Here is a 12,675-nt window from a genome sequence, read left to right as displayed (position 1 = left end):
GGGCTGTGACAGTGCCTCCCCCACCATGAGAGGACATCACACCGTTACCTAGCACAGGCTGTGACAGTGCCTCCCCCACCATGAGAGGACATCACACTGTTACCTAGCACGGGCTGTGACAGTGCCTCCCCCACCATGAGAGGACATCACGCCGTTACCTAGCACGGGCTGACAGTGCCTCCCCCACCATGAGAGGACATCACACCGTTACCTAGCATGGGCTGTGACAGTGCCTCCCCCACCATGAGAGGACATCACACAGATACCTAGCACGGGCTGTGACAGTGCCTCTCCCACCATGAGAGGACATCACAACGTTACCTAGCACGGGCTGTGACAGTGCCTCCCCCACCATGAGAGGACATCACAACGTTACCTAGCACGGGCTGTGACAGTGCCTCCCCCACCATGAGAGGACATCACACCGTTACCTAGCACGGGCTGTGACAGTGACTCCCCCACCATGAGAGGACATCACACCGTTACCTAGCACGGGCTGTGACAGTGCCTCCCCCACCATGAGAGGACATCACACAGATACCTAGCACGGGCTGTGACAGTGCCTCCCCCACCATGAGAGGACATCACACCGTTACCTAGCACAGGCTGTGACAGTGCCTCCCCCACCATGAGAGGACATCACACCGTTACCTAGCACGGGCTGTGACAGTGCCTCCCCCACCATGAGAGGACATCACAACGTTACCTAGCACGGGCTGTGACAGTGCCTCCCCCACCATGAGAGGACATCACACCGTTACCTAGCACGGGCTGTGACAGTGACTCCCCCACCATGAGAGGACATCACACCGTTACCTAGCACGGGCTGTGACAGTGCCTCCCCCACCATGAGAGGACATCACACAGATACCTAGCACGGGCTGTGACAGTGCCTCCCCCACCATGAGAGGACATCACACCGTTACCTAGCACAGGCTGTGACAGTGCCTCCCCCACCATGAGAGGACATCACACTGTTACCTAGCACGGGCTGTGACAGTGCCTCCCCCACCATGAGAGGACATCACACCGTTACCTAGCACGGGCTGTGACAGTGCCTCCCCCACCATGAGAGGACATCACACCATTACCTAGCACGGGCTGTGACAGTGCCTCCCCCACCATGAGAGGACATCACACCGTTACCTAGCACGGGCTGTGACAGTGCCTCCCCCATCATGAGAGGACATCACATCCTTACCTAGCACGGGCTGTGACAGTGCCTCCCCCACCATGAGAGGACATCACGCCGTTAGCTAGCACGGGCTGTGACAGTGCCTCCCCCACCATGAGAGGACATCACACCGTTACCTAGCACGGGCTGTGACAGTGTCTCCCACACCATGAGAGGACATCACACCGTTACCTAGCATGGGCTGTGACAGTGCCTCCCCCACCATGAGAGGACATCACACCGTTACCTAGCACGGGCTGTGACAGTGCCTCCCCCACCATGAGAGGACATCACACCGTTACCTAGCACGGGCTGTGACAGTGCCTCCCCCACCATGAGAGGACATCACACCGTTACCTAGCACGGGCTGTGACAGTGCCTCCCCCACCATGAGAGGACATCACACCGTTACCTAGCACGGGCTGTGACAGTGCCTCCCCCACCATGAGAGGACATCACACCGTTACCTAGCACGGGCTGTGACAGTGCCTCCCCCACCATGAGAGGACATCACACCATCACCTAGCACGGGCTGTGACTGTGCCTCCCCCACCATGAGAGGACATCACACCGTTACCTAGCACGGGCTGTGACAGTGCCTCCCCCACCATGAGAGGACATCACACAGATACCTAGCACGGGCTGTGACAGTGCCTCCCCCACCATGAGAGGACATCACACCGTTACCTAGCACGGGCTGTGACAGTGCCTCCCCCACCATGAGAGGACATCACACAGATACCTAGCACGGGCTGTGACAGTGACTCCCCCACCATGAGAGGACATCACGCCGTTACCTAGCACGGGCTGTGACAGTGCCTCCCCCACCATGAGAGGACATCACACAGATACCTAGCACGGGCTGTGACAGTGCCTCCCCCACCATGAGAGGACATCACACAGTTACCTAGCACGGGCTGTGACAGTGCCTCCCCCACCATGAGAGGACATCACACCGTTACCTAGCACGGGCTGTGACAGTGCCTCCCCCACCATGAGAGGACATCACACCGTTACCTAGCACGGGCTGTGACAGTGCCTCCCCCACCATGAGAGGACATCACACCGTTACCTAGCACGGGCTGTGACAGTGCCTCCCCCACCATGAGAGGACATCACACCATCACCTAGCACGGGCTGTGACTGTGCCTCCCCCACCATGAGAGGACATCACACCGTTACCTAGCACGGGCTGTGACAGTGCCTCCCCCACCATGAGAGGACATCACACCGTTACCTAGCACGGGCTGTGACAGTGCCTCCCCCACCATGAGAGGACATCACACAGATACCTAGCACGGGCTGTGACAGTGCCTCCCCCACCATGAGAGGACATCACACAGATACCTAGCACGGGCTGTGACAGTGCCTCCCCCACCATGAGAGGACATCACACCGTTACCTAGCACGGGCTGTGACAGTGCCTCCCCCACCATGAGAGGACATCACACAGATACCTAGCACGGGCTGTGACAGTGCCTCCCCCACCATGAGAGGACATCACACCGTTACCTAGCACGGGCTGTGACAGTGCCTCCCCCACCATGAGAGGACATCACACCGTTACCTAGCACGGGCTGTGACTGTGCCTCCCCCACCATGAGAGGACATCACACAGATACCTAGCACGGGCTGTGACAGTGCCTCCCCCACCATGAGAGGACATCACACAGATACCTAGCACGGGCTGTGACAGTGCCTCCCCCACCATGAGAGGACATCACACCGTTACCTAGCACGGGCTGTGACAGTACCTCCCCCACCATGAGAGGACACCACACAGATACCTAGCATGGGCGGTGACAGTGCCTCCCCCACCATGAGAGGACATCACACCGTTACCTAGCACGGGCTACATGTTGGGGGGGGGGGGAGGGGAGTAAATACATATTCTGCCCACAGGAGCTGGGATTTCAAACATTTGTCAAATAAATTCAATAGAAGAAAAAGAGAATAATATATTGAACATTTTTAATGCCGCAAATAAATACTGAAATCGGATCGATAGAAATGTTTGAAATTGTTTTTATTCCTTGTTTTAAATTTTTTATTTAGAGGTTAAACCAGGGTCAGGGGTTACATTGAGGTTATGGGTCACTGTAAAGCCAGGGTCAGGTCAGGGTCATGTAGTGTCCGAGGTGACAAGGGGCAGGGATCGATGGTTCGGATGGTAGGTGGAAGGTCAGAGGTCACACAAAATTACGCTGGGGGAAAAGGTCAAGCATGGTCATTAGCGCCAGAGTTATTTTTTTGCTAGGGTCAGGGGTCAGTTGTGGTCAGAGGTCACCTTGGTTAGGAAGTCACTCAAGGTCAGACTAAACCGAAGTTAAACATAGTAAAGGGTCAGGGGTCATACAGGAGCATCATGGTCAGGGGTCATAGGACAACCCAGGGTCTTGTCAGGCTGCATCAGGTCGAACGTCACAAGGGGACAGAGGTTGAATGGCCAGGGTCAGAGGTCATCCGGCGTAGGTCGTCCGGTAGAAATCGGAAGATGCGCCAGCCCTCCGCCTGAGAGAGGTCCCGCGCCCCGCGGGAGAGGTAGAAAGAAATGGAGGGCTGATTCCAATCCAAGACGGAGAACTGGAGGTGTGAACAGCCGAGAGAGAGGCAGGACTGAGGGAGGAGAGGGAGGAGAGGGAGGAGAGGGAGGAGAGGGAGGAGAGGGAGGGAGGAGAGAAAGGAGAGAGAGGAGAGGAGAGAAAGGAGAGAGAGGAGAGGAGAGGGAGGAGAGGGAGGAGAGGGAGGAGAGGGAGGAGAGGGAGGAGAGGGAGGAGAGGGAGGAGAGGGAGGAGAGGGAGGAGAGGGAGGAGAGGGAGGAGAGGGAGGAGAGGGAGGGAGGGAGGAGAGGGAGGAGAGGGAGGAGAGGGAGGAGAGGGAGGAGAGGGAGGAGAGGGAGGAGAGGGAGGAGAGGGAGGAGAGGGAGGAGAGGGAGGAGAGGGAGGAGAGGGAGGAGAGGGAGGAGAGAGAGGAGAGGGAGGAAGGAGAGAGGAGAGAGAGAGGAGAGAAGTAGGAGAGAGGAGAGGGAGGAGAGGGAGGAGAGGGAGGAGAGGGAGGAGAGGGAGGAGGAAGGAGAGAGAGGAGGGAGGAGAGAGAGGAGGGAGGAGAGAGAGGAGGGAGGAGAATGGAGGGAGGAGAGAGAGGAGGGAGGAGAGGGAGGAAAGAGGAGAGGGAGGAGAGAGGAGAGAGAGGGTTGGAGAGGGAGGAGGGAAGAGAGAGAGGAGGAAAGAGAGGGAGGAGGGAAGAGAGGGAGGAGGGAAGAGAGGGAGGAGGGAAGAGAGGGGGAGAGGGTGGAGGGAGAGGAGGGAGGAGAGGGAGGAGAGAGGGAGGAGAGAGGGAGGAGAGAGGGAGGAGAGAGGGAGGAGAGAGGAGAGGGAGGAAGAGGAGAGGGAGGAGGGAGGAGAGGGAGGAGGGAGGAGAGGGAGGAGAGGGAGGAGGGAGGAGAGAGAGGAGGGAGGAGAGAGAGGAGGGAGGAGGGAGAGAGAGAGGAGGGAGGAGAGAGAAGAGGGAGGAGAGAGACGGGTGGAGGGTGAGAGAGAGGGGAAAGAGGAGAAATGGGAGAAAGAGAGAGGAGGGAAAGAGGAGAGAGAGATGAGGGGGAGAGAGAGGGGGGGAGAGAGAGAAGAGGGAGGAGAGGTAGGAGAGGGAGGGAGGAGAGAGAGGAGGGAGAGAGAGGAGAGGGAGGAGAGAGAGGAGGGAGAGAGAGGAGAGGGAGGAGAGGGAGGAGAGAGAGGAGGGAGGAGAGAGGAGAGGGAGAGAGAGAGGGGAGGAAGGAGAGAGAGGGGAGGAAGGAGAGAGAGAAGAGGGAGGAGAGAGGAGAGGGAGGAGAGAGAGGAGGGAGGAGAGGGAGAGAGAGAAGGAGAGGGAGAAGGAGAGAAAGAAGGAGAGGGAGGAGAGAGACGGGTGGAGGGGGAGAGAGAGGGATGGGAAAGAGAGGGGGAGATGAGAGAGGGGGAAAGTGGAAAAGCAGGGAGAAAGAGGGGAGAAAGAGAGGGGAGAGAGGGGAGAAAGAGAGGGGGGAAAGAGGAGAGAGAGGCGAGGGAGAGAGAGGAGGGAGGAGAGAGGAGAGGGAGAGAAGAGGGAGGAAGGAGAGGAAGGAGAGAGACGGGTGGAGGGGGAGAGAGAGGGATGGGAAAGAGGAGAGAGAGACGAGGGAGAGAGAGGAGAGGGAGAGAAGAGGGAGGAAGGAGAGAGACGGGTAGATGGGGAGAGAGAGGGATGGGAAAGAGGAGAGAGAGACGAGGGGGAGAGAGATACTGTATTATTATACATACTTTACAAGACTCCCCCCCCCCCCCCCCCCTCAGGTGCTCACCTCTGCAACAGCTGCTAGGAGCCGGGACCCGATACCTTTGCCTGACAAAGACAAAAGGAGTGCAGTGTATACCTGTGTGTATATGTACAGAGCAGTGTATACCTGTGTGTATACGTACAGAGCAGTGTATACCTGTGTGTATATGTACAGAGCAGTGTATACCTGTGTGTATATGTACAGAGCAGTGTATACCTGTGTGTATATGTACAGAGCAGTGTATACCTGTGTGTATACGTACAGAGCAGTGTATACCTGTGTGTATATGTACAGAGCAGTGTATACCTGTGTGTATATGTACAGAGCAGTGTATATCTGTGTGTATATATACAGAGCAGTGTATACCTGTGTATATGCGCAGAGCAGTGTCTACCTGTGTGTATATGTACAGAGCAGTGTATACCTGTGTGTATACGTACAGAGCAGTGTATACCTGTGTGTATATGTACAGAGCAGTGTATACCTGTGTGTATATGTACAGAGCAGTGTATATCTGTGTGTATATGTACAGAGCAGTGTATACCTGTGTATATGCGCAGAGCAGTGTATACCTGTGTGTATATGTACAGAGCAGTGTATACCTGTGTGTATATGTACAGAGCAGTGTATACCTGTGTGTATATGTACCGAGCAGTGTATACCTGTGTGTATATGTACAGAGCAGTGTATACCTGTGTGTATATGTACCGAGCAGTGTATACCTGTGTGTATATGTACAGAGCAGTGTATACCTGTGTGTATATGTACAGAGCAGTGTATACCTGTGTGTATATGTACAGAGCAGTGTATACCTGTGTGTATATGTACAGAGCAGTGTATACCTGTGTGTATATGTACAGAGCAGTGTATACCTGTGTGTATATGTACAGAGCAGTGTATACCTGTGTGTATATGTACAGAGCAGTGTATACCTGTGTGTATATGTACAGAGCAGTGTATACCTGTGTGTATATGTACAGAGCAGTGTATACCTGTGTGTATATGTACAGAGCAGTGTATACCTGTGTGTATATGTACAGAGCAGTGTATACCTGTGTGTATATGTACAGTGCAGTGTAGACCTGTGTGTATATGTACAGAGCAGTGTATACCTGTGTGTATATGTACAGAGCAGTGTATACCTGTGTGTATATGTACAGTGCAGTGTATACCTGTGTGTATATGTACAGAGCAGTGTATACCTGTGTGTATATGTGCAGAGCAGTGTATACCTGTGTGTATATGTGCAGAGCAGTGTATACCTGTGTGTATATGCACAGAGCAGTGTATACCTGTGTGTATATGCACAGAGCAGTGTATACCTGTGTGTATATGCACAGAGCAGTGTATACCTGTGTGTATATGTACAGAGCAGTGTATACCTGTGTGTATATGTACAGAGCAGTATATATCTGTGTGAATATTGTATTATGTGTGTGTGTGTGTGTTTGTCGTACACCGTGTGTGTGTGAATCTATCTCTATATATTTATATCTGTGTGTATACTGTATTGTATGTCTTTATTTATATAGCGCCAAAAGTGTACTCAGCGCTTCACAAAGAATACAGTACAAGGAATTATAATAATACAATAAGTGCAGCAAAATCAGACAATAGGAAAGGAAATCCCTGCCCCAAAGAGCTTACACTCTAAGAGGTTTAATGGGGAACTTACAGAGACAGCAGGTGAGGGAATAAGTGCTGTAGATGGCAGTGCTTGGCCACAATGGGTGGTACGAGTGATTATGAGTGTGGGACAGTAACCATGAGTGCAGGCTGTTGGGGTGCTTGATTTGTGGGGTGAGATTTAAGGTTAGTCAGTATTAAATCAGAAGGTTAACACCATTTGCACGAGAAGAGGTGGCAGGGAGGCATGGGTGAGAGGAGGTGGCAGGGAGGCGTGGGTGAGAGGAGGTGGCAGGGAGGCATGGGTGAGAGGAGGTGGCAGGGAGGCGTGGGTGAGAGGAGGTGGCAGGGAGGCGTGGGTGAGAGGAGGTGGCAGGGAGGCGTGGGTGAGAGGAGGTGGCAGGGAGGCGTGGGTGAGAGGAGGTGGCAGGGAGGCGTGGGTGAGAGGAGGTGGCAGGGAGGCGTGGGTGAGAGGAGGTGGCAGGGAGGCGTGGGTGGGAAGAGATGGCAGGGAGGCGTGGGTGAGAAGAGATGGCAGGGAGGCGTGGGTGAGAGGAGATGGCAGGGAGGCGTGGGTGAGAGGAGATGGCAGGGAGGCGTGGGTGAGAAGAGGTGGCAGGGAGGCGTGGGTGAGAGGAGGTGGCAGGGAGGCGTGGGTGAGAGGAGGTGGCAGGGAGGCGTGGGTGAGAGGAGGTGGCAGGGAGGCGTGGGTGAGAGGAGGTGGCAGGGAGGCGTGGGTGAGAGGAGGTGGCAGGGAGGCGTGGGTGAGAGGAAGTGGCAGGGAGGCGTGGGTGAGAGGAGGTGGCAGGGAGGCATGGGTGAGAGGAGGTGGCAGGGAGGCGTGGGTGAGAGGAGGTGGCAGGGAGGCATGGGTGAGAGGAGGTGGCAGGGAGGCGTGGGTGAGAGGAGGTGGCAGGGAGGCGTGGGTGAGAGGAGGTGGCAGGGAGGCGTGGGTGAGAAGAGATGGCAGGGAGGCGTGGGTGAGAGGAGATGGCAGGGAGGCGTGGGTGAGAGGAGATGGCAGGGAGGCGTGGGTGAGAAGAGGTGGCAGGGAGGCGTGGGTGAGAGGAGGTGGCAGGGAGGCGTGGGTGAGAGGAGGTGGCAGGGAGGCGTGGGTGAGAGGAGGTGGCAGGGAGGCGTGGGTGAGAGGAGGTGGCAGGGAGGCATGGGTGAGAGGAGGTGGCAGGGAGGCGTGGGTGAGAGGAGGTGGCAGGGAGGCGTGGGTGAGAGGAGAAGGCAGGGAGGCATGGGTGAGAGGAGGTGGCAGGGAGGCGTGGGTGAGAGGAGGTGGCAGGGAGGCGTGGGTGAGAGGAGGTGGCAGGGAGGCGTGGGTGAGAAGAGGTGGCAGGGAGGCGTGGGTGAGAGGAGGTGGCAGGGAGGCGTGGGTGAGAGGAGGTGGCAGGGAGGCGTGGGTGAGAGGAGATGGCAGGGAGACATGAGTGAGATCAGCTGTGTGTATGTCTGACTTCAGGCTTAGGGGAGATCCCCAGCAGCAGAAAGGAGTAGATAGAGGGTGTGAATAGAGGATTTGTGTGGGTGCTTTTATTGAGGGGTATAGAAGTTGTTGGGGGAGGGGTGTATAAATAATGGTGCAGTGGGGAAGTTGGAGAGAACAGAGACATTCACCAAGGAGTGAGGAAACCGTAAACAAAAAAAGCCGTAGGGTGGGCATAGTGAGATGCAGGAGGAGAGGGCACAGTGAGATGCAGGAGGAGAGGGCATAGTGAGATGCAGGAGGAGAGGGCATAGTGAGATGCAGGAGGAGAGGGCATAGTGAGATGCAGGAGGAGAGGACATAGTGAGATGCAGGAGGAGAGGGCATAGTGAGATACAGGAGGAGAGGGCACAGCGAGATGCAGGAGGAGAGGACATAGTGAGATGCAGGAGGAGAAGACATAGTGAGATGCAGGAGGAGAGGACATAGTGAGATACAGGAGGAGAGGACATAGTGAGATGCAGGAGGAGAGGACATAGTGAGATACAGGAGGAGAGGGCACAGTGAAATGCAGGAGGGAGGGCACAGGAGGAGAGGGCATAGTGAGATGCAGGAGGAGAGGGCATAGTGAGATGCAGGAGAGGACATAGTGAGATGCAGGAGGAGAGGACATAGTGAGATGCAGGAGGAGAGGACATAGTGAGATGCAGGAGGAGAGGACATAGTGAGATGCAGAGGAGGAGAGGGCATAGTAAGATGCAGGAGGAGAGGGCATAGCGAGATGCAGGAGGAGAGGGCATAGTGAGATGCGGGAGGAGAGGACATAGTGAGATGCAGGAGGAGAGGACATAGAGAGATGCAGGAGGAGAGGGCATAGTGAGATACAGGAGGAGAGGGCACAGCGAGATGCAGGAGGAGAGGACATAGTGAGATGCAGGAGGAGAAGACATAGTGAGATGCAGGAGGAGAGAGCATAGCGAGATGCAGGAGGAGAGGGCATAGTGAGATGCAGGAGGAGAGGGCATAGTGAGATGCAGGAGGAGAGGACATAGTGAGATACAGGAGGAGAGGGCATAGTGAGATGCAGGAGGAGAGGGCATAGTGAGATGCAGGAGGAGAGGACATAGTGAGATGTAGGAGGGAGGGCATAGTGAGACGGTGGAGGAGAGGACATAGTGTGATGCAGGAGGAGAGGGCATAGTGAGATGCAGGAGGAGAGGACATAGTGAGATACAGGAGGAGAGGACATAGTGAGATGCAGGAGGAGAGGGAATAGTGAGATGCAGGAGGAGAGGACATAGTGAGATGCAGGAGGAGAGGACATAGTGAGATGCAAGAGGAGATGGCATAGTGAGATGCAGGAGGAGAGGACATAGTGAGCTGCAGGAGGAGAGGACATAGTGAGATTCAGGAGGAGAGGACATAGTGAGATGCAGGAGGAGAGGGCATAGTGAGATGCAGGAGGAAAGGACATAGTGAGATGCAGGAGGAGAGGACATAGTGAGATGCAGGAGGAGAGGGCATAGTGAGATGCAGGAGGAGAGGGCATAGTGAGATGCAGGAGGAGAGGGCACAGTGAGATGCAGGAGGAGAGGACATAGTGAGATGCAGGAGGATAGATTCCCAGGTACTGGGGGGTAGGAAGAGTACAAAGAATCACAGCTTTTGGAAAGTAAAGTTCTCCCAGCTGCAGAGTTGTTGTTGTGCAGAGTCCCGATCTTCCTCCAATCTTCACCTCCAATTTCAACTCCAAAATGAACTCTGCCAGACACTTTCCATGCGACACTACGATGGGACTCACAGCCAATATAGTCTGTCTAAAATACTGTGATCACATGCATTTGACTAACAATTAAGGGAGGGGTTTGCCTAATCAACTCACAGAAACATACCCCAATAGTTAACTAAATTTTAAGTTCTCTTGCACTTGATGGTAGGAGAATTCAGCTCACAGACACATACCTGTTTGAAGAAGTAAATCAGGATGTTAGTCCAGATATTCAGCGTGCGTCCATGATTAAAGATATAGAAAGAAAACATCCAGAGATGATAACTCCAAAATGATATATATGCCCAGGGCAGCATGTACCTGTGTGTATACGCGCCGGACTGTGTATATTAATACCTCGGTACTCTGGCATGATATATAAATCCTCCAGGTATAAGGACCTCCCTTTCCAGGTGCTGTATGTAAGGTAGGACAGCGCGTACCCCACCAACGCGGGACCTGAAACACACATTCACAGAGGGGACTCTCCCACTTCAGAGGTTAGCATCTCATCCCCTCCTCCCCAGGCTCTACCGTGTCTCACCTGTGTCTCCTCTGTCACCGCCCCCGAGCTCGGCCACCAGGCAACGGAAGACGGGGGACTCCCCAAAACCGTCCCGCATGAGACCTGGGGGTTATATATATTTTTATATATATATATATACATACACACACACACACACACACACTCTCTCTCACTCTCTCACACTCACTCCCACACACTCACTCACATACAGTACACTCACTGACACACACCACAGATTTGTCCTACAAATTATATTTAAGGCAGTGTTTTCCAGAACTTTCTGCGGATAGAAAATCTGTTCCTGCCAGTGTTTTATCCTATACCCGAGGTCCACACGGACTTCCAGCGTCCTCCCGGGTGGCCAATCGCATCGGGGTGGGGGGGGACTCTATTTTACCACCTCTATCCATCGTCCTGGGTCCGTATTTGCAGACGATTGTCGTGGGAATGACATCCTATTTGAAGGACACATCGGAGCTTCAGCTCAAGGTCGGACAAGGTGACATACTATGCCCGGTAGAGGGAAGTCATTTCTAAACCTCCTTACCTAGGGTGGCCACATTTGCCCGGTGACAAAACTCGCGCATGCGCATTCACGAGCGCCGACCGTGCACACACGATGGGCACTTGCTGTCCGCGCATGCACGATTCGGAGCTTGCCGGGTCGCACATGTGCTTTTATGCAGCTGACAAACGCCGATGGCGCGTGAGCGGCCAGCGCAGAGAAAAACCTGGACGGCGGCCTGAAAAGTCAGGACAAAACGGCTAAAACCGGGGCGCCGGGTCACCCTATCAATACCACATGAGGAGCAGGGGGACAGGACCTGCGGGACATCAAAGGACGGTGGGATTAAAACAATTCTGGATTGACACACTGTGTGCTCATTTGCATGTCCTTTTCCCAGAATCCCTGGCTGCAGTGGGAGCGCTGTACGCTAAGAGGTAATGGGGAGGGGCGGGGCTGCAGACCTGCCGGAAACGTGGGAAAGTGCGCGCGCGTGATATGTTTATTTGCTGGACACGGCATGGAGGGATTTCGTCACTTTTTTTCCACTCACCATAACTTATTTAAGGTGCGGTGGAAACCTATCCCAGTTTCACATTACAAAGCCAGTGTAACCAGCCTCGCCAAAGGTCACAACTGCTGCCTGTGAGCAGGTTGCTGGCTCTGCGCTTTAACCCAGGCTGTGCTGAAAAGTTGTGTGACATGATAGGCAGATGTTTATAGGGGGGGGGGTCAATGTCAAAACGGATTTGAAGCAAAAAGGTGACACTGTGTGTGCTCATATGCATGCCATTACCCAGAATCCCCGGCTGCAGCGGAAGCACGGTATGCTAAGAGATAATGGGGAGTGGCAGGGTTGCAGACCTAACTGAGACGTGTGCTCACGAGTGGGGTCTTCCCTTGCTGATTGGTAGACAAACTTTCACGTTGACCAAAAACTATCTCCACTTTGATTGGCCAGTTCTTCTGCACGGACAAGGTACGGACATGGGGTCCTAACATGGCCCCGTCGTCCGCAAACATGTTCATGGGTTTATTCGAGCGCTCACACGTTTACGTGCATCCCTTACACTGGCGCCATGTTATCACGTGGCTCCGATATATAGACGATGTTTTTATGGTATGGCGGCAGGGGGGGGGGGCCACGAGAGGAATGGAGTGACGGTATTAACATGCTCCGTTCGTGTCACAGAACGATTGCTGCGGACACACTGGTGGCTGTGATCCACTTTTGGGATGTAATAGTGTGAAAGAGAGGGTGGGATAGGTACGGATATCTATACGAAGGAGACGAAACGCAATTCCTTATCAATCGCTTCTAGCTTTCATCCCAGCAATCTAAAAGAATCT

General features: G+C 54.4%; 1 protein-coding gene across 4 annotated transcripts in view; it reads right to left on the bottom strand.

The window, feature by feature from the left end:
• Positions 1 to 3,183: 3,183 nt before the first annotated feature.
• Positions 3,184 to 12,675, bottom strand: part of LOC142476330 (thialysine N-epsilon-acetyltransferase-like) — a 54,314-nt gene continuing 44,822 nt past the window's right edge. The window contains exons 5-9 of one of the 4 annotated variants that reach the window (XR_012791583.1): positions 10,839 to 10,922; positions 10,652 to 10,753; positions 10,419 to 10,488; positions 5,490 to 5,530; positions 3,739 to 3,790 (exon numbers count right to left, since the gene is read on the bottom strand). Coding sequence is in view for 3 of the 4 variants with exons in the window: in XM_075581779.1 (XP_075437894.1) it covers positions 3,596 to 3,790; positions 5,490 to 5,530; positions 10,616 to 10,753; positions 10,839 to 10,922 (458 nt within the window). In the remaining variant the exon portion in view is untranslated. Of the gene's footprint in view, positions 3,791 to 5,489; positions 5,531 to 10,418; positions 10,489 to 10,615; positions 10,754 to 10,838; positions 10,923 to 12,675 lie in introns of all 4 variants that reach the window. The other 3 variants (XM_075581779.1, XM_075581780.1, XM_075581781.1) reach the window with 3 other exon arrangements.

This window comes from Ascaphus truei, unplaced genomic scaffold, assembly GCF_040206685.1.
Source record: "Ascaphus truei isolate aAscTru1 unplaced genomic scaffold, aAscTru1.hap1 HAP1_SCAFFOLD_1571, whole genome shotgun sequence".
NCBI classification, from domain to species: Eukaryota; Metazoa; Chordata; class Amphibia; order Anura; family Ascaphidae; genus Ascaphus; species Ascaphus truei.
This window is presented reverse-complemented; position numbering and strand designations above follow the sequence as displayed.